Source organism: Podarcis bocagei, assembly GCF_964188305.1.
Source record: "Podarcis bocagei genome assembly, chromosome: 1".
Taxonomy (NCBI): domain Eukaryota; kingdom Metazoa; phylum Chordata; class Lepidosauria; order Squamata; family Lacertidae; genus Podarcis; species Podarcis bocagei.
Genome location: NC_138125.1, coordinates 122,111,280 through 122,134,049, shown reverse-complemented (window position 1 = coordinate 122,134,049; position 22,770 = coordinate 122,111,280). Strand labels below are relative to the sequence as shown.

Below are 22,770 nucleotides of genomic sequence, written 5' to 3'. Positions count from 1 at the left end.
CCTGCGAGGTGGGTCAGGCGAGTGGCCCAAGGGAGCACCCAGGGATTGTCCTGGCCAGGTGGGGTGATTTGAACCCTGCTCTCTGCCCGGTCTTCGTCCTCATTTAGCCCCCACATGTGCATGACTGTGCATGACTGAGGTTTTCCCCCCTCGTCTTGGCTATGGTGTGAGTCTGTGCTGTTAATTAATGGGGTTCTGCCTTCGGAGAAGATGAGCCAGCCCTCAAGGAGGTGATTATGTAATTTGCTAGCAATTCATGTCCCTCCCGGCGTGACGCTGCGCGCTGACGTCACGGGGCTGTAATGGTGGTGTGCCTCGAGATTTTTTTCATGAAACAAGTGTGCCTTTGCCCAAAAAAGGTTGGGAAACACTGGTTTAGGGTGACATACAAAACATCTGATTGTGTTACCTTAGGCCAGTGTTTCCCAACCTTTTTTGGGCAAAGGCACACTTGTTTGATGAAAAAAATCTTGAGGCACACCACCATTACAGCCCCGTGACGTCAGCGCGCAGCGTCACGCCGGGAGGGACGCACGAAAGTGTAAGCTTCAATTTTTTTCCCTCCCCCTTGCCGGGGAACCTCCAAGCTTTGGGGGTGGGGGGGGAGGAGGCAGCAAAGCGAGGCAGGAAGGAGAGCGCGGCTTGGCTGGGTGAGCTTTGGCAGGGGCAGGGAATGAGAGCCGCGAGGCGGGCGCTGCGGATGGAGGCGCTGCCCGCCGAGCTCGCAGGCAGCCAGGCAGGCAGACAGCGAGAGCCCCGCGCTGGGCGGCCTCTCCTCGCCGCCGCCGCCCCGCCTCTCGCTGCCCGACTCGCCCGCCTCCCTCCAGGCAACATCTCGCGGCACACCAGGCAACATCTCGCGGCACACTAGTGTGCCGCGGAACAGTGGTTGGGAAACACTGCCTTAGGCAAGAAGGTTTTAGAGGCTCCAACTTTATGTATTTATCTAAATTACAAAAAAAAATTCATCCAGATAATCTCAGACAAAAGCAAGTTCTCACTTATTTCATTCCACGCAATGAAAAGGGTTAGCTTGTTTAAGCTACACCTCGAATTCTGTCTTGGTTTCTCTGCAAAACAACAAAACTTTCAAGAAAGCCTCCCTGAAGCCTTGCAGAACAGAGCCTTGCAATTAGCCATCAATCCCTTTGAAGTTCAAAATTCTTTTAAAAAGTTTGCTCCCTTTGAAGAACTGAACAGATAAAAGGCTTAAGTAACTGGAATTGGTCATTTCCTGATCAAGTGTTACTGTGGAGGAGTAGATTAAGAAGGTGCATCCTAATTTATTATCATTCAACCTCTGGAAAGGGTATCTCACATTGACTCGAAACCCTCCTGATTATGACTATGACATATTTCATGGGCAGGTTGAAAAACAAAGGCTGCAACTGTTCAAAACATATGTTTGATACATATTTAACCTAAATTTTAACGACTGCTGCTACTACAAGTATTCTTATACAGCTTTTCAGTGTCTGTTCACATCTATCCTTGCAACTGAATTACAAGTGGATTTGTTGTTGTTTAGTCGTTTAGTTGTGTCCGACTCTTTGTGACCCCATGGACCAGAGCACGCCAGGCACTTCTGTCTTCCACTGCCTCCCGCAGTTTGGTCAAACTCATGCTGGTAGCTTCAAGAACACTGTCCAACCATCTCGTCCTCTGTCGTCCCCTTCTCCTTGTGCCCTCCATCTTTCCCAACATCAGGGTCTTTTCCAGGGAGTCTTCTCTTCTCATGAGGTGGCCAAAGTATTGTAGTCTCAGCTTCAGGATCTGTCTTTCCAGTGAGCACTCAGTGCTGATTTCCTTCAGAATGGATAGGTTTGATTTTCTTGCAGTCTATGGGACTCTCAAGAGTCTCCTCCAGCACCATAATTCAAAAGCATCAATTTTTTAACAAGTGGATTAGATACATATTTGAGGCCACCCATTGTGGAATCTGAACCAAGGGCTTTTCCAAAAGAGTTTCTATAGTACCATATCATTGTAGGTGTTTTATTCAACAGCTAAGTAGGCATTCTGTCATAAAGTAGCCCTTCTGCTGTGCGTTATTGAATTTTTTCAGCACCCGAAGCCTCATATTTTGTCAGCAAGTCATTATAAGACTTGCCCCCAGCTACTTGTTTTTATTGCTATAGTAAAGTGTATGACTGCACCTATTGGGCAATGCCTGTGATGTCACTACTGACAGATACCACATACCATTCACATAATGCAACCTTCTACTTTTGTGCCCAGGGCATTTTGTGAACCTTCTATACTAGTAAGTTTAATTTAAAATTTTTGATTGGTGGACACATTCTTTTTTCCCCCCAATTTTTTTTTTACAGTGGTACCTCGGGTTAAGTACTTAATTTGTTCCAGAGGTCCGTACTTAACCTGAAACTGTTCTTAACCTGAAGCACCACTTTAGCTAATGGGGCCTCCTGCTGCTGCCGCGCCCCCGGAGCACGATTTCTGTTCTCATCCTGAAGCAAAGTTCTTAACCTGAAGCACTATTTCTGGGTTAGTGGAGTCTGTAACCTCAAGCGTATGTAACCTGAGGTACCACTGTATTCATTTTATAACACAAATAAACAGCACAAACAGGAAAACAATCAATAGAAACAGATTCTTGTCTTATTTTTATTTTTTCTAAACATTGTTAGGTGGGCTTCCCCAAGTCCCGCCTATCTGATTTTCGTTTTACTGGTGGACACATTCTTGTTATGCCTTAAAAAGCAGTAAAGTGCCACCTTCTTCTGCTCCTTGCCTGGTCATTTTCTGAACCTTTTTTTCCTTTTTTGAAAAACATTTGCTTGCTAGATGGATAGTGTCTGGTTATGAAAAACCAGAGTGCTCATTCAGATCAGTTTGCAGGACGAAGAAGAAGAAGAAGAAGAAGAAGAAGAAGAAGAAGAAGAAGAAGAAGAAGAGAGGAGGAGGCAGCAATCCCAGCACTGTGGCTGAGCCCATCACCCTTTAGCAAGATATGTCCATCTCCCGAGCTGTTATTTGGAGTCAAGATATTCCACTAGGGGCTAACCCATATATATTACCATACTACCATACCAGACTTCCCATGTTTTGTGTGGCCATGTGGTCTGCTGAGTGCAGACTGAAAAGTGCTTGAAGCAATGAATGGCATTCTTAACTCAGGATAACGGGCTACATCCCAGCTGTCCAAAAACCGGAGGCTTCTACCACCCCCAAATCCTTCCATCCTCCATCCAGACAAGTGAGAGGAATTATCATAGTCCAAGAACACATTTCACCTGGGCAAAAGAACTTGAAGAGGGCTCAGAGCAGAACCACTGTCACTTGTAGAAAGTGTCACTTGTGGAGAGAGGATGTGGCCTGGGAATGAGGGATGACCATGGAAGAGTCCCAGGAAGAAGAAGAAGAAGAAGAAGAAGAAGAAGAAGAAGAAGAAGAAGAAGAAGAAGAAGAAGAAGAAGAATTTGGATTTGATATCCCGCTTTATCACTACCCAAAGGAGTCTCAAAGCGGCTAACATTCTCCTTTCCCTTCGTCCCCCACAACAAACACTCTGTGAGGTGAGTGAGGCTGAGAGACTTCAGAGAAGTGTGACTAGCCCAAGGTCACCCAGCAGCTGCATGTGGAGGAGCGGAGACGCGAACCCGGTTCCCCAGATTACGAGTCCACCGCTCTTAACCACTACACCACACTGGAACCAGACAGAGAGAACTAGGAGGTTGCATTTGGCCTATGACGCTAAGCTTCCCCACCCCAATGAAGTTTATTCCCATAAGCTTGGATGACTGACTAAGAATTTACTCACTTGTAAGCTCTATATTTTCCTCAGAACTGAACCTGAGTCCTCTTATATTTCTCAGTGCTTTCAGCAAGTTAAAACTATTGGGGGGCGGGTGCTCAAATAATTTTGCTGCCGGAGGATTTATTGCAGCTCAGTTTGGTGGCATTCCAATAGTTGAGTGTTTCTCTTTCCAGCAGGAAGGATTAGAAATTTATGATACCTGGTTCTAAGGGGTGGATCGATAGATACATAAATGTGTCTTGTGTACTAGAATGTATATTATGCACTTGATAATTGAATACTGTGTAATACACTGAATCCTGAGTGTAGCAGTAGGTAGCAAAAAAATAAAAATAAATCAGTTGTTTATCATGGCATGCTACTTTTGGACACATGTCCTCAAGGCACCTCTGTTATGGTGGTGGGGGGTGATTTTCCTGAAAGGCGATGCTGCTCTAGAGATAATACTGCCTGGGTACACGGTGATGGCAGGGATCCTATGGAATTGTGATGAAAGACAAAAGGAAAGCAAAAAATGGCCGCAGGCAAAGCTATCCCCGTTTTCCTTCATTTTCTTTTCAACAACAGCAATATCATGCAGCAGTCTGAAGACAGGCAGGTAGCGGGAACAGATGAGCAGATGTGAAAGAGCAGACGCATCATTGGATCATTATTACAAATGGGTTTCATGATGTGCTTGTTCTCATCCACCTGTCTGCTGCGTGTGACTGGCTTTGAGTCAGAGCTACACACGAGAGAAGTAAGAGATGAGCCACTCAGGCAGATGGCTGCGTATGAGGGAAAATGGGAGGGGGAACAAAGCATCTTCCCAAAGAAATTCGCCTTTCAGTGCTCGCTGTAACGAATGCTGTTCTTTTCTCTCATGACAGGCCCTGCCGTTGGGCAGAGTGAGGCAGTTGCCTTAGGTGGCAAATGCTAGGGTGGTGGGAGAAAAGTGAGTCATTCAGGCAGGTGCTTGTTTATAGTAGGGTGAAGGGACTAACCATTTAGATTCATTTTCCCAAAGGTGTGCTTTACAATTCTCATAATGTGGTCCTTTTCCCTCAGGGCCAGCCCTGCTAGTGGGCAATGTGTGTCATCTGCCTCCGGCAGCATATATTGAGGCGTGTGGAGTGTGAGTTGTAGTGACGTGTTGGAGAACAGTGCTATATGTGCCTTGTAGCTTGCCCTCGAAAGATTCCGTCAATGGTGTCTCCGAAAAATTTTGCACATCATTTGGGAAGACAGGAGAACTAATGCCAGTGTACTGGAAGAAGCAAAGTGTTGAAGCAATGATTCTTCAACATCAACTTGGTTGGACTGGCCATGTTGTTTGGATGCCTGATTATCATCTTCCAAAGCAACTACTCTATTCCGAATTTTAAAATGGAAACTGTAATGCTGGTGTTTAACAAAAGAGGTTTAAAGACTCTCTCAAGGCAAATCTAAAAAAATGTAATATAAACAGCGACAACTGGGAAACACTGGCCTGTGAGCGCTCCAATTGGAGAACAGCTTTTACCAAAGGTGTCATGGGATTTGAAGATGCTCAAACTCGGGACGAAAGGGAGAAAGGTGCTAAGAGGAAAGCACACAGCAAACCTTCACCGTGATCAACTGCCGCCCGGAAACCAATGTCCCCACTGTGGAAAGACGTGTGGATCCAGAATTGGCCTCCACAGTCACTTACGGACTCACTGTTAAAATCATCTTCATGGAAAACAATCTTACTCGGCTATGAGTGATCGCCACATAAGAAGAAGCCCTGTGCCCTCTGAAGTAATGGAATACAGTCATACAGATGCTTTGGGTTGCACAATTCTGGGTTGCGCACTGCGCCAAACAGAAAGTACCAGAACGGGTTACTTCCAGGTTTCAGCGCATGCGCAGAAGCACCGAATTGCAACCCGTGCATGCACAGATGCAGCGCTGCAGGTTGGGGACGCTGCAGGTTACAAATGTGCTTCCCGCACGGATCACGTTCGCAACCTGAGTGTCCACTGTATGTTGAATCCAGATTCAACTGCTGGTCCAGTCAGCTCCTGTACATTAAATGGGAGGGGTAACTTGTTCATTGCCTCAGTCAGCAAAATTCCCCTGTGCCTGTTTACCCTTCCCATCCCCACTGCCACAACCTTTAAGCCTTTGAAAGACGTGGCTTATAATAATAAACGTTTCTGTTGTTGTGTTGCTGGATTGCTTGTTGTTTTGAATTTATCTCGTTCTCTCACTAAAATGGGTTCAACATCTCCGATGAGGCTGTGGTGTACGTAGAAGGATATAGCTGTTCCGCCCTGCCATTTCTGTGAGCAACTGGTATAATCTTAAGACCTCCTTTGACAATTAATGTCTCTGTAATTCCAATTTAAAAGCTAGATGAGGTTTTAAAGATTCGGAAAAGAGCTTTGTAAGACCGGAGATGGACATTTGTTATTATTGTTTATATGCGCAGGAGGAAATCATTCCATCCACATCCCCGTCTGTCATCAGAATAAGGGGATTTGCCTCAGGGGAGTACAGAGTGGTTCAGCTTTCTCATCGGGAGAATCCTTGGTGGGACTGCTGAAGTGTTTAATGGAGGGGAAAATTAACATCTGAGTTGCAGCTGATTTTGTGATATGCAGCTGCCCACTACAGATGTGACTTGCTTTGCTATTACGTCTTGTTTAAAGGTAAAGGTAAAGGTACCCCTGACTGTTAGGTCCAGTTATGGACGATTCTGGGGTTCCACACCCATCTCGCTCTAAAGGCCGAGGGAGCTGATGTTCGTCCGCAGACAGCTTCCAGGTCATGTGGCCAGCATGACTAAGCCGCTTCTGGCGAACCAGAGCAGTGCATGGAAACGCTGTTTACCTTCCCGCCAGAGCGGTACCTATTTATCTACTTGCACTTGACATGCTTTTGAACTTCTAGGTGGGCAGGAGCTGGGACTGAACAATGGGAGCTCACCCCGTTGCGGGGATTCGAACCGCCGACCTTCTGATCGGCAAGTCCTAGGGGCTGTGGTTTAACCCACAGCTCCACCCAAGTCCAAGGGGGTATGGTAGGACGTCCCTAGTTCCGTTTGCAAAATTTTGGAGGGTATGAAGTTATGTGACCCTTAAGCCATCTGAAGGCAGCCCTGTATTGGGAAGTTCTTTAATGTTTAATGTTTTATTGTGTTTTTATATATGTTTGAAGCTGCCCAGAGTGGCTGGGCCAATCCAGTCAGATGGCTGGAGTATTCAGTTTCCTTTAAAGCCCTCTTCATGTATTATATGTGTAAAGCGGTCCACATGATTAAGTATCCTGTTTGTTTCGCTGATGTCCAAGAATACTATGAGGGGGAAACCTATTTGCCTAGATCTCTACCCAAGCGAGCTGCTCTCTGCAGATGTCCACATCCGATGAAATGATAACTAGCATGGAGCCCTTCACATTCATTCACTGCATGCAGATACATACTTTTGGAAGCTTACCAGATTTTTCAATGTGGACTCATTGTTCCTGGAAGGTGGAAAGTTTGATAGCTGCTGCCTTGGTTAATATGTTTCTCCCTTCTCCAGTTCAAGAAATAAATGCAAACACTGGCCTATATCTGTTCTGGCCACCACCATGTTTTCTTTGGTGAAGGAGATCTGTTTCTGACAAGATATGCCACCACCTCTGCTTGGGTTGTGAAATCTATTTCTATCCGTTTTTTCGTTCGTAAATATTTGTTCACACCAGCTGGTTCCCCTTTCATTCTTCCGATTTGCTGGCTGCAAAAAAATGGCAGTTTACATTGTGCACATAGCTCTCTCTGCCTCAACAATGTTATCATCCGAATGCAAGCTGCTTGCCTGTGAATTAGGCCTCTGTGTTGCTTGTTCCCGTCTTAACAAACACTTCATCTTTGCCTGCCTGTAATTGTGACAGAATGAAATTGGTGCTTAGGAACCTGTAATATTAGATTCTAGTAACCCAACAGACAGCTAATGGCTGCCACCTCTGTTTAACGTAATGACACTAATGAATTCTGAGGATTACTTTTCAGCTAGGAAAACATGATGGAAGGCGCTGGAATTTCAAATTAGGTGATGGATTTGCATCCGTTGAGGCCAATATGCGCAGCATTTGTTTCCTTTTCAGTATATTTTATTCATATTAACAATGGTCATCCACCATTAGAGCAAAATAGAACCATAATATTAGTCAATAGGAACATTTGTTAAAGTGACTGTTAAGGTGCAACATCTTAAGTCTTCTTCAAGTAGTACTGTTAAACCTGCTGCCTTAGGAGCAGTTAGAAGTTATTGTCCTCTCATCAGTGTTGAAGACAGACTCGAAGGCCAGGCCAATTGGCTTCTGTATGTGGAATGGTAGGGACACCATTGTGTCCTTCACCTCAAGAAGCAAAATACCTTGGGCTGGCCTTGTTCCCTTGTAGATGGAACAGAACTTCTCCTCTGTGAGCTGACACACAGTCCCATCAGCTGGTGTCGCTGAGGTGATCTGGGATAGTTCTCTAGAGCAGGCATCCCCAAACTCGGCCCTCCAGATGTTATGGGACTACAACTCCCATCATCCCTAGCTAACAGGACCAGTGGTCAAGGATGATGGGAACTGTATTCCCAAAACATCTGGAGGGCCGAGTTTGGGGGCGCCTGCTCTAGAGCTATATATTATTGATTTGATACGTTACTTTTCATTATAAGGCTAGCAATGCTGTGGGCTTCCAAAATACGTTTTGGGGGAAATGGTTTTGGGAAATACATCATTTTAAGAAACCTAGAATGCTAAACCTTAGAAATCTCCCTGGTCTAGGGCTTCTTCAGTATATAAAAAAAATGTCCAGCTTATCTTTGAACAAGAGGAAAGTTCCTAATGATTGTGATTGTGCTGCCCTATATTTAGCAGTGCCATCTCATAAAATAGCATGCTTTGTAACCTTAACAATTGCTGATGTGATGTTGGCTAGGTTGGTTTGAGAATGGTACATTAAATTAATCTCCTCTGAAAGAACTGGAGACTGGGTACTAGATTGGTTTAAGGGGGAAGAGTGGCAGCTGCTATGAAGAAATTTCCTTGGATATTCTACTGAGTTCTAAAGTCTCCTCAGTAGGACACCCTAAAACCACCATCTGGGCTACAGAACTTATCAAGGGGACCCAGAACTCAGTGCAAGTAGGTTCCTTAAGATATCTACAAACTTTTAACTCAAATAGCATCTATTCCCTTTGCTCAAGGCTGGCCCAGACATTAGGCGAGGTGAGCCCACGGCCTCAGGTGGCCGAAGCCCCTGAGGCAGTGTCCCCATGGGCACCCGCCACCTCCGCCACCATTGGAGAAAAGAAACTGGCGTTGGTCCCGATTTCTGGTGAGATCTTGCAGAGTGTGTGAGATCACACCTGAAATAGGTGCTGCCGCCGGCACGGCTTCTCCCCCGGTGATATAGGCAGCGGGGCAGGTGGCAGCAGCAACAGGGACTAATAATAATAATAATAATAATAATAATAATAATAATAATAATAATAATAATATATTTGTACCCCGCCCATCTGGCTGGGTCTCCCCAGCCACTCTGGGCAGCTTCCAACAAAGATTAAAAATACATTAAAATGTCACACATTAAAAACTTCCCTGAACAGGGCTGCCTTCAGATGTCTTCTAAATGTCAGGTAGTTGTTTATCTCTTTGACATCTGATGGGAGGGCGTTCCGCAGGGCAGGTGCCACTACTGAGAAGGCCCTCTGCCTGGTTCCCTGTAGCTTTGCTTCTCGCAGTGAGGGAACCGCCAGAAGGCCCTCAGCGTCCGGGCAGAACGATGGGGGTGGAGACGCTCCTTCGGGTATACTGGGCCAAGGCCCTTCCTGCTTCATCTCAAATGGCAAAAGAGGATCCGCTGCCACTGCTTTTATCTCAAGGAATTCAGGGGATTGTAGTCTTCTAGGAAGAGGGGCTGCTAATTCTCAGCCTCACTAAACTACAAAACCCAACATTCTTTGGGGAAAGACACAATGGTTGCTCTCAGGTCCTGTTGGCACGCTTCTCATGGACATCTTGTTAGAGCTGTATTCAACCAACCTGGCCCACTAATGGAAGCCAGTGTGAGGGTTTCTGTTAAGAGGGCTTCCCCCTTTCCCCTGTGCATCCCTGCCTCTCCCAAACCCTCTCTGGAGAATCAGGAGGAACCCGCAGAACAGCATGTTGGGGGAGCAGAGAGGGAATTGTTCCACCTGGCAAGCAGAAACGCTTGCGCCGTCAGAATGAAGGAAGAATGTGATGTCGAATTCCTTCCATGGTAATGGAGAAATCAAGATTTTGCATTCACATCATGAAACTGTTTATGATCTTGGCTACTGCAGGTGAAGCTCCTTGGTTTTCCTTCTTCGTGGTTTCCAGTGCTAAGCAAGCTCTGTTATTCTAGGCAGCTTAGAGAGAAGAGATATAGCTGAAACGTGTATGCCCAGCACTGTTCAAATGGGTTCGCTTTTCGTACTGGCCATTTAATTCTAGGAAGTCGTCATAAAGATCCAGTTGCGCCATTAAAAACGGGCCATTTTCAATTGCCTTGCTATTTTCTCTTACTGTAGCTGGCGGTTGGTATTCAGTGAGTCTCTCGCCTTTTCTACAAAGGAGGATATAAACTTGGAAGAGAGACTGACAAGCATAATATTTTTTAGATGGGGCCACAGTGACTTTTTCCTTTTTTTAAAATGATGGGTAAGAAAACAAAAGAAACACAGAACCTATAAAAGCCAAATGACTGATTTCTTTCCATGGGAGGGCAGGAGTGGTATTTATAACCTCTGCAGGAGGATAGATATAAGGTGGTTTTTGTTGCTTTAGCTTTGATATCAGGAGGCTCCAGTTCACAGGCGATACTAGAGTCTCTTGATCGTTTGTAAAATAGAATGTTTTCTAGGCTGTTTTGCTTTGAAGTATACAGAAGAGCTCTGTGCAACCAAATATTTTTGAAAGGTATTTCAACAGGCAGGTGTTACTTAAGGATGATTCTTTAAAGATAACACAGGCTGGGCTTAGTGTCGTGAGTATATTTTGTCCTTTTCTTATTAATGAAATAATTACAGGTGTTATGTTGAGGGTGTGTGTGTGCGTGCGTGTGTGTGTAAAACACTACATCGTCACTGATGCTGATCACCTGATGAACTTTTAAAATATGCTGTTTTTATTGCCGGCTGTGTAAAATGGCTCTCATTGTTTGTCCCAAAGCCGTTTTAAAAGTGTTTATGTGAAAACGATTGCTACACAGGGCATTGGTAAATCTGAAATATAGAATTAAACATGTGAATCTGAAAATGCGCAGCCAAACAAATTCAGTTCAGGCTGGAACTAATATGAAACTCTTGAAAACTATAGGGTAGGTTCAGGAAATAATTCTCATGGTACATTAGAGCTTATATTCTCTTGGTTCTCAAATGGTTCTCTAATACGACTGAACCAAATCAAGTTTAACAAACTAACGTGATCAGACATAATAGGGTGTGTGCTTAAGAAGAATTTTTCTGACTCTTCCATACATTTCTATATTTAGAACACATTATTTTTGCTTAATCTGATGCCATGTTATTCTGAATTCTAGCTTCTTTTATGCCTTGCCAATTGCACAGTGTCAAGTTTTATAGTTAGAATGTGTTCAGACCTTCAAAGCTCTCTGCCTTGTACTGCTTCTTAGCAGTGAACTATTCTTTTCTGATAGTTTCTTTTATTAAGCCATTTATTTATATTGATAAACTAATTGAGAACCCTCCAGACTGAGCGCAAGCTAGTCATCCCTGAAGTTAGTTATGACTGACGTGTTAACATTCTACTCTGTGACACTTTATCTCAGATAACATTAGCAGAATTAGGACCTCTGCCTGCAATTACAGCTAAGCATCACAGTGACTGTGTTTCCTTTAAAATATAATGCCAAATAATTCTGGTCAGTTTTGGCTGGCTTGTTTCATTCAACCAACACCTACGATAGTCATCTCACTCAGTTATCATTCAATAATACATGTGAACAATGGGTTATAAAATTGTTACTAAAATGTTTCTAAACCTAATGGTCTTGGCAGTAAGAGGTGCTCAACAGTGGAACAGACTCCCACAAGAGGCGGTGGAATCTTTCCTTGGAGATTTTTAAGTAGAGGTTGGATGGCCCACCCATCATGTATAACCTACCGGTAGTTGAGATTTCTGCCCTTGGCATCCCTTCCAGCTCTATGATTCTATGACATGAGCTGTAATGTTGCACTCTGAATTCTTAAGGGGTATGGGTGATACCAATTTGTGCTCACCTGCGAGTGGAATTGATTTCCATGAGCAGGACGGGACACCCCCCCTCCTTTCCTCCCTGCGGTAGCTTATCCCATACCCCCAGAATATCTTTAAGACGCACATACACGGACTTCTGCATGGGCAATGTCAGAAATTACCCAATATTTTATTCAGATTTTGTACTTTTTGAGTATAGTGCCGCATGAAGTTTAGTGACTCTGTTGAGATGCTTGTTCCCACGTATAAGACACCCAAGCATTTCATACATTATAAAAGTCTGTATCCAAAAGCAAAATAGCAGAAATCAACAGTGGAGAGTAGAGTAGAGTAGAGTAGAGTAGAGTAGAGTAGAGTAGAGTAGAGTAAAGTAGAGTAGAGTAGAGTAGAGTAGAGTAGAGTAGAGTAGAGCAGAGTAGAGTAGAGTAACTGTTTGGGTATTTTAGATTTTGTATGTTTCATATATATTTTTCCATGTATAGCACAACCCCTATTTTTTGGGACTCCAAATAAAGAAATCCCCCATATGCACTATCCGTGTATAAGATGACCCCCAGTTTTAAACTTGAAAAAATAGGGGGGAAATATAGTCTTATACATGGAAAAATATGGGGGGTGTAGTTTATTTATTTGGTTTTTCAGATTAAAATTTTAAACATAGCCAACAAACAACATAAAAACAAGATGCCAAGGAATGCCCTGGGCTTCCCTACTCCTCTTTGTGGGTCCTGTTGTTAATCATTTCCTCCTGCATCTTTTGTGATAATCTGAATCTTTTACCTCTCCATTGTGTCCAGAATTCACCACTAAACTACAAGTGATATTCCAATCCTACTAATGATCTTAACTGTTTATGATGATCTTTAAAAGAAGTTATAAATTTTCCCCATCCCTTATTGAAATTTTGGTCTTCCTGATTTCTGATTCTTTTTTGCCATTTTGGCATAATCCATCAACTTGACCTGCCATTCTTCTCTGGTAGGGACTTTATCTTCTTTCCATCTCTGGGCCTAAATCTTCTATGTTTTAAAGTAGGGTTGCAAAAAAAATATTTTTAAATCCTCTTGTTTTTGTTTTTTTTTTTACTATTTAATCTTTTGTAAACTGCTTTGTGACCTTTTACGATCAAGTGGTGTGTAAATTTTTATGAAATAAACAGTTTCTAACAGAACTGAATGCTTCTGTCCATCTATGTATAAGTAACTTAACTGCTGCATTTTTCAGGTGCCTAATCAAGGACTTCGAAAAACGCCCATCTGTCACTCACCTTTTGGAACATCCCTTCATAAGACAGGTCCATGGCAGAGACATGGCACTCCAAAAACAACTGGCAGATCTTATTCAAGCACAACAACATTTAGGCTCCATAGCCAAGACAAGGTACTGTTCAATTTTGCTATAGCCATACAACAAAGTTCCAGAAATTTATGACTTTTAATTGTGAGACATATATTGCTTACGCAGATATCATATAATGCCTTAAAGCTTTTTGCCCTGGTCCAGCAAGAAGGATCAGTGTGTCCCAACTGGAGGAACATCGCAATGGGCATTCCCGTCGATGATGTTCATCTCAGCTGCCCTTGAATCAGCTAGAAGCATCTTGGGGACCATGGGGCTGCATTGCCTCATCTGGAGCCACCAGTTCTTATGTATGACAGGTTTACCCATAACTAAAGGTAAAGGTAAAGGTACCCCTGCCCGTACGGGCCAGTCTTGCCAGACTCTAGGGTTTTGCGCTCATCTCACTCTAGAGGCCGGGAGCCAGCGCTGTCCGCAGACACTTCTGGGTCACGTGGCCAGCGTGACGAAGCTGCTCTGGCGAACCAGCACCAGCGCAGCACACGGAACGCCGTTTACCTTCCCGCTGGTAAGCGGTCCCTATTTATCTACTTGCACTTAATGGTGCTTTCGAACTGCTAGGTTGGCAGGCGCTGGGACCGAACGACGGGAGCTCACCCCGCCACGGGGATTCGAACCGCCGACCATGCGATCGGCAAGTCCTAGGCGCTGAGGTTTTACCCACAGCGCCACCCGCGTCCCACCCGCGTCCCGCGTCTAGTTACCCATAACTAGAGCTGCTATATTGTTCTAATTATTATGGATCCTTACATACAGGAATTACAACATTCCATATAAATGGAGAGCTTCAAGGCAGCGGAAAACAACATTCTCATTCATGTCTTTTAATCGCATTCAGCCGTAATGGAAGCATCACATTTCAGTAGTTTCTTGGATTTACTGCTAAGACTAACAACGGCATGCAAAATTAATAAATGAACTCTTAGCAGGGAACATGCTCATGTTCTGTGATTTTCGAGAGGGCAGCAGATTCAAAATGTGAATAATAAAGTGACAGTGGTGAAACGTTAAGAGTCCGAACCTTGATGTTTTGGTTCACCATTGGCCTAATATTACCACTAGTATTTGTATATAGCTGGGTACTTAATATTCATCAGGAAAACCTTCTTTTCCAGTCCAATCTAGGGCAAGCTGCAGGGAATATCTCTTGGTTTCATGGCTGTCCAGAGGGTGGCAGGATTTCGCTGTTTTCAAAGTGAATTTAAATGCAAATGAAGGCTCTTCGTCTGCTCTGCAATCATTTCGTAATATGAAATTCGTCTGGCTGCTAGATAAGCTGTAAACCATTATTGTAAATAAATACCTGCTAATGTTGATGAAGAAAATTAAATGTCATGATTCATAAGTCATAAAAATGTATGTGCATATCCAGCCAGAGTGAATGTGCTATTTGAAAACCAAAGGCCTTTAAAAAAAAAAATCTTTAAAAACAAAGTAATAGATGCCAGTTTCAAGGTGAGTGTGACTTTCCTAATTTCACTGCAACTGGAATTATTCCACATGCTTCTAAAGCAAGGGTCTAGAATGGTCAGACTTGCTTCAGGAGGCTGGTCTTTTATCTTTCTTTTCCATCTCCCCCTCCTTGTTTTTAAGTAAACTGTCTTATGAATTCTCTCCCTGTTGATGGCTGCCGTTTGCAATTTCAAAAGAAAAAAGTCTGCCATAAGGTGCGAACTTGGCTGCTGTGCCAAACACTAATGAAAAACATAGACACGTGATTCCACACTCAGAGAAAATAAAATACCCTGAGTGCACTAGCCACATTTCTTGTTTCATAATCTGTTTTGAGAGTATACCTATATGGGTGATAAAAGCCCACTTGTTTGCAGTAAGAGGCCTGGTCTGTGCACCAGCAGAATAAAGAGAGGTGGAAAAGTGACCTGTGTCACTTCAGACTGCAGTGGGTGAATATCATTGCTATAGTGAAGTATAGTTGTCTGTTGCTAGCTAGGTGCTATACTGAATACAATGTCTGGAGCAGCTTGTTTAGTGGTGCAGGTAGGTAATTTTAGACTCCGCATTTAATAGTCATATTCTCCCCTCCTTTAGATGGCAATGTGCAGTACTACTTTCTTCAAAATACAGTAAGCTTGCATCTTGGAGATCCCGGGCCACAGGGAGGTTAGGCTGGCCTCAACCAGAGCCAGGGCTTTATTGGCTGTGGCCCCGATCTGGTGGAACGCTCTGTCCCTGCAGGACTTGACATCTTTCTGCAGGGCCTGCAAGACAGAGCAGTTCCACCAGGCCTTTGGCCAGGGCACAGTCTGACCCCCTCCTTTGGTAATCCTCGTAGAACTCTAGCCCAATGGTTGTCATTAATTTGATTCTGAATTGATTTTAGAATGAATTGATTGTAGAATGTATTTCAAGTAATTGATTGTGATTTTATGTAAACTGTGTTACTTTTACTGTTGTTAGCCGCTCTGAGCCCAGCTTTGGCTGGGGAGGGCGGGATATAAATAAATTATTATTATTATTATTATTATTATTATTATTATTATTATTATTATTATTGCTGTGTTTTGGGGCCTTCCTGCTCACTCTACTGAATGGATTCCTGGATTTCTGCTCCGACTGTCAGGGGCGGAGGAAGGGGTGTGTGGTGGGGGCAGACCACCCCGGGTGTCATCACTGAGGGGGGTGACATTTGGCACACCACCCGCCCACGATTCCCAAGCCTACCCTGAGCCATTGGGGGAAGGGCGGGAGCTGCACCGCTTTGCCGGCGGCCTTCCCCCTTCGTTTTGACAGCTCAGGGGAGGCTTGGGAGTCGCGGAAGGCAACACGCCGAATGTCTGCCATTGGCCGGCTGCAGTGCGCATGCACCGCTCCATGCACCCGAGCGGCTATCCCGCGCCTGCGAGGCCACCCTTCGCTCCCTGCCCCCCTCAGGAGCGCGCTCCGTTCCCCTCAGGAGCCTGCCTGTCCTGGGCAGTGCAGGCATATGCCCCACCACTGCTGACTGTACCAGAGATTTTGTTCCTGTATAGGATCAGTTTGAGACATTATCATTCATTAGAAATCCAGCAGATGAATTGGAGGCTGAATACCTATTCCATGGGTAGGCAAACTAAGGCCCATAGGCCGGATCCAGCCCAATCGCCTTTTAAATCCGGCCCGCAGACGGTCCAGGAATCAGTGTGTTTTTACATGAGTAGAATGTGTCCTTTTATTTAAAATGCATCTCTGGGTTATTTGTGGGTCATAGGAATTCGGGTTTTCCTCCCCTTCAAAATATAGTCCGGCCCACCACGTGGTCTGAGGGACAGTGGACCGGTCCCCTGCTGAAAAAGTTTGCTGACCCCTGACCTATTCCATTCCAGAACCAGGGTTCATTAAAGGCCAGGGCTATGAATGGTTCATTGTGTATGCGCTAGCCCAGTGATTCTCAAACAGTTTTCTTTGGATCACACTTTCAGATTAAAAACTTGCTCGTGCTGCACTGAATTTTTTTTATCGATATGAAATACGTTGAAAAACTGGAGGTGGCAACTCCTAGCAGTGCTTGATTTATAACATAGAACACAACTGCTTTATAATATGATTCTGGGACACCCAGAAAGTATTAAACATTGCAGCTACAGAACAACATGCCATTCCCAAAATATAATATTGATTGCCCTTGAATTTTCCCGCCGCATTTGCCATCCTCTTCTGCCACACAAGTGTGGTGCGCCACACCCTTTGAGAACCACTAAGAGCATTTCGGCCCATAATACAGAGCTGCCATGGCTTTAGAATTCAGAGCCAAACTACATTACCCTAAACTCCACTTGATGTATTTATGCTGAACTATGCCATTTCAGACTGCAAAGAGAGCAGTGAAAGTTGCAATAATTTCATACAAACACAAAATTAGCATGGTAAGGGGAGATTATGACAGTGTTCAGAGAAAGAAAGAAAGAAAGAAAGAAAGAAAGAAAGAAAGAAAGAAAGAAAACAGCCATTTGTGTTCTGAAGTGAGAAGAGGCCAGCAATAGTCACATTATACAATGCTGCTGACCACAATACATGATACATTCAAGAGCATGAGAGCTGTTCAGTGTTTTATTTATTGTTTGTGACTATTTTTGTTATATTGCTCAAGGCAGCTTACATAATTACAATATAACAAAAAACAGTCATAAACAATAAATTAAACACATCAATAATTTCAACAAAATTGAACAATGTCCACATTAAATCATAATAAAATCTAAAAAATAAAGATGCAAAAAAAAATAATGCAGCAGCAGCAGCAACAACAACAAAGCCTCTAAACAACATCCCAACCCAAGAGTCTGTTCAGCAGCCTCAGCTTTTGTAGCTGGAGTCAGTCAGGGCCCCACCATCCCAGGCCAGGTAGAAAAAGGCCTGCAAGGCAGGAAGCAGGTCTTCCAGGATTCACAGCCAAGATGGTCTCTCTTAAAAGCTGTTTCTCCCACAAACAGTAAATGATTCTCTGGCCACATCCACAATATTATATTGCAATATTGCAGTTATTTCTGACCTGCTTTGCAAGATATAAGTCTTAGCAAGATGATCTTACAAGTAACATTCAGTCTTAGTCCAACAAAAGTTTGGCTCCCTAGAACAACAGCTAACACTACCTGCTGGTCCATGCTGGCTCTCTAGGCTGGCTCTCATCAGACAGCTTTTTAAAGAACAGCAGTCTGTCTCTAGCAGGGAGGTATTGCAGCTGGAGTCAATTCCATTACCAATCTGAATGCCGTTAGCTGCAAGAAACTAGCTTATGCCCAGCTTGTAATTTTCTTCATACACCCTGTTAGGACTCAGAGATAGCACCAGGCAAAGCTAAAAGGAATAGCAATTGGGTTGTAAAATGATGGGTGTGCAGAATTGAATGTGGTTTTAAAATGCAGTTTCCTCCACACATTGTCTGGGCGAATACCAGGGGACAGATTGCAGACCTGTAAAACCTACTGTGGGCAAGGAAGCAACCATTTTGCAGGCTGATTACATTGTAAATGCTAATGATTACACAGATTCTTATTGTAGTCGTGGCATGTGTGATGTTGCAATTAAGGTTGTGCCAGTGTTGTCATTATGACTCCTCTGAAATATACTCAAGAACAGAGCTCTCTGCCGTGATTGTACTGACCTAGTCAGCATTTGAACTGCGCTGGAAGTTTGGTATTGCTGCTGTAATTGAGGTCACCAGGTCTATTCTGCTCCCACTGTGCTGAAGATTTTCCTTTTTCAGTGTTGCAATTCCATCTTTTCAGCGAAAGAAAGAACGTGGATCAGACTGTTGCTATTCTTCATTTAAATAGAGGAAATTCTTTGTTAACCTTCATAGGGAAAAGGCAATGTAGGTAGGAGGAAAATGAGGTGTATGCTGGCAGTAACTCTAGTCTTTGGGAAATGTGGCTTAGTAAATTTCCTTTCGTCAGAAAATAGAGGGCAATACTCCAGTTCTTCCAGTACACAGGGAGCTATTCATAAGAGGGTCAAAAGTTTACCTTGTTGTCTTCCCAAATCGTTAAGTAAAATCATAATTGATTGGAGGAGAAATTAGTCTGAGACCTTGTTATTCACCCCATTCCTAAGTGTTGTTCTACTCTACCCAGTATTGGGAATAGTTTGGGCCAGACCAGAAGATTAAAGGGCAGTTTAGTGGAAGCAACCAGAGAGAGAAAAAGTGATATCTATGTGTTGACAGTGGTAAAGTTAGCAACATGGTAAAGTTAGTAAGTTTCCAGGGAGTCTTCTCTTCTCATGAGGTGGCCAAAGTATTGGAGCCTCAGCTTCACGATCTGTCCTTCCAGTGAGCACTCAGGGCTGATTTCCTTCAGAATGGATAGTTTTGATCTTTTTGCAGTCCGTGGGACTCTCCATGGGAGTCTCCTTCAGCACCATAATTCAAAAGCATCAATTATTATTCTTTAATCTTATCACCACTTAATACACCATCTGTGACATTATGATTCAGCAATAGTGAAGCAGCTTGCACAAAGCTGAATTTTTCCATTATTGTCTTCATCTTCCATTTTGGTCCAACATGGCTGGTCTGGTGCTTGCTGGAGTGGTTCTTTGGTTTTAGCAGTACCCAGACTAATAGGCGAAAACTGATAAGGCCAGCAGACGAACATGAAGCAAATTTGATGTTATACTTCCAGTATTGTCCTTCTGAGTACAACACGCACAGAGAAACAAATGCAATAGATACTTCCCCTTTTCTCATATTTGACTAAGAAGTTTTCTTAGCAGCATGTGCTTTTAGGTTGGTTTTCTTTTTAAGTCTTCAGTAATAAAACTGACATTTCCCATTGCCCTGGGGGGGAAACACAGTGGGAGTTTTCTATTTATTCGGAAAAGTAGTTCATTTGCAAGCCAACTCAGCAATTAGAAATGGCTTAGTATAAAAAGGCTGTGAATATAATGTACCCTCAATCCAAACACAACACTTGCAGGCTATCCATGCACCAAGTAAGGATTGCAAAGGCATCTTGGGAGTCGTTCTCATTGGGTACCCCTTGGCTCTGAAATGCCTTTCCCCTAGAAACTTCACCAATGCCTAACCATGTCCCAGAAACAATTCAAGGCTTCTCTGTTTCAACTGAGCTGGCACAGGATGGTCTGGGTGAGAGCAGATTAGAGCAAATAATTCTTAATTTACAGAATATTTCATCTAAGGAGAATAGAGCCATTCAGAGACAGGAAACTGAAATGATCAAGAGGACAAGACCTACTCAGGAAGAAGTCTAAAGGAATAAGACAAGACATTATATTTATATGCAACAGTAGCCGCAAGGCTATTGATTGCAAAAAATTGGAAAAGTGGTATTCGACGGACAAAAATAGAGAGTGGCTTGCCAAATTATTGGAGTACTACAATATATCCAAAACAATTGTCTCTACATTCTTTGTTCTTGCACCCTTAATGAACACCATGTTTTGGGAGAAGGGGGGTCGGTTATACTGTCCATAGACGTGTCAGCTAGCTGCTCTGTCTCCCTTCTCCTAACACTGCATAACTCTATGTTCATCTATCTCTGAGCTGTTACCTTCCTCCAAGCCCTGCTGTAAATCAAGACTGCCTTCCTCCTCTCTGGTTGCTACCCCACCCCCTGCCCTTGGGTCTCCTCATAAGGAAGCTGGTCCTGGAGGAAGAACTGTGAGGGGAGAGACTCCATCAGGCAAGGCCTCTTTCCACCTGCCTTGCCTCACCCTCTAGTCTCTGCTTCTCAATTTGTATTGTATTATTTTATGTACTGTGGCTTGCCACTGTTTTACTATTAGAGTTTAGAAATTATTTCTTGTAACTGTTGAGTGGATTTCTATTCAACTTTTACATGTTATTATTATTTAATACTATTCTAATGATTGTTGAATGTTACTTTTTTGATGTAGGTTGCCTATTTTAAAGTTTTATTATCACATTTTTGTATTGCATTAGATTGTGGTAAGATGTACGTTTTTTGTTTCTTCAGCTTGTAAACCGCCTTGAGTATTGTAAGATAGAAAGACGGTATACAAATTAAAAAATGATGATGATGATGATGAAAAGAAGGGGGCAGACCCCCCCCCACTCCTCCTCCTCTTCAGTCCAGTCCCTGACACCTAGCCTCTTAGCTCAGGTTGGCCTTCGTACAGAAAAACCTAGCATCTGTGTCTGACCACGTGGCTCAAAAGTGCAACTCCTTCCAAATGCTCTATTGCCACCTCAGGTTCAGTTTTTTAAAATTTTTGCATTGAACCTAAGCACATTACACTGACCTGCACACAGCCGAGAACCTGCAGAATGGTAAATGTTCAACATTGAAGAGCGTCGAAGACAATAGATCACACAATGCCTGGGTTTATTTAAAGATATCGGCCATGAATTTGTACCTTTTTAAAAATTGTCCTCACCAGTAAGTAGTTGCATTATGCCAATTAGCTAAGCTTCTTACCTTGTTGCTTTGCTTTTCATAGTATATCTGAGGGAGGTTTAGGGTCCACCAACAAAAAGCTTTTAAATGTTTTTAATTGATTGTGTGTTGTTGTTTTTAAATCTCCCTGACACCTTTTATGCATGTAATCATGCTTCAAATGAGCCCGTTGAAACAAATGGGATGCTAATAGGCACTTTGGTGGTCAGAAATAAACCTTGACTATGACTGAAACAGAAACTCAGAACCATTAATGCAAAATACGCCCCATCAAGTTGCAAAACCACTCTTTCCCCTTTCACTCCTTGTTGAAAGGCAACTTGCAATTTCTGATCAATAAAGCATGGATGCCATACAGTTGCTCGTGGTGTAGGAGATGAAGGGGAAATTGTGAAATGCAATTTGGACAACACATGTATGTGGAGTTGTTTAGAGCCATATGTGCTTTATTTCTGCTTTCCAAATCTTATTAATTTCAATTACATTCTGGTCAAAATAATAATCCCTTATACAACAACTGCAATATTAGTAACTTCTATTCGTGTTGATACATTAAATGATTTATAGAACTACAAGTGAGGCACTCAAAACTATATCCTTGTTCTTCCTGTGTGTGGCAATTATTCTCTCCGTGGTGTTTTTACCTGTCCTTGTAAAATGTTATGTCTATACTTTCCCAGCTGTTGCTGCTCTCCATCATGCCTTGGGCAGAGCTGATATCCCACCGTTGTTTCAGAAATTTCTTTGTTGCTCCTTCCCGTGCCTCATTGTTTTGCAGCTTTAACAACAGCTGCAAAAATCACTCTGTCCCAAAACATTCATGAGCAATTCAATAGAGAGAGAAAAAACATTCGTTTTTCTATTGAATTACTCGTGGCATTTGTTCTGTTTTGAGTTGCTGTTGCTTTGTGCAATTTTATAAGTCATTCGCTGTATGCATGTATATACACACACATACAGTGGTACCTTGGGTTACATACGCTTCAGGTTACATACCCTTCAGGTTACAGACTCCACTAACCCAGAAATAGTACCTCGGGTTAAGAACTTTGCTTCAGGATGAGAACAGAAATTGCACGGCGGTGGCAGCTGGAGGCCACACTAGCTAAAGTGGTGCTTCAGGTTAAGAACAGTTTCAGGTTAAGAACGGGCCTCCGGAATGAATTAAGTACGTAACCAGAGGTACCACTGTACACACACACACACACCCCACACACACCAACCCAAATATAAAAAGCAGAGTGTCTTTTCTGTTTGTAAATGAGGCCAGTATATTGTCTATGCATTACATTTCATATGTTTCAATGCCCTGAAAGGTCTTACCATTGTTCTGTTTGGTTTGCATGCTATTACCCAAGCATTATCAGATTGCTCCTGCCTTCTGTACAGGAAGTCGTACACAGGAGCAATCTGTCAGAGTGTCATTGAGGATCAATTCTAAATGGTACCCAGCGGGATGCTGTTGTATCTCAGTGGGTGCACTGCATTCTACGCTTTGATTATATTGGACGCTGGAATTAAGCCCCTCGGGCTTTTGTA

General features: G+C 43.3%; 1 protein-coding gene across 2 annotated transcripts in view; it reads left to right on the top strand.

Annotated features, from left to right (window-relative positions):
* MYO3B (myosin IIIB) overlaps positions 1-22,770 on the top strand; it is a 297,619-nt gene that overhangs the window by 105,358 nt on the left and 169,491 nt on the right. For both annotated transcript variants that reach the window (XM_081181948.1, XM_081181947.1), the window contains one exon: positions 13,223-13,378. In XM_081181948.1, coding sequence (XP_081038074.1) covers positions 13,223-13,378 — 156 coding nt within the window. The remainder of the gene's footprint in view (positions 1-13,222; positions 13,379-22,770) is intronic.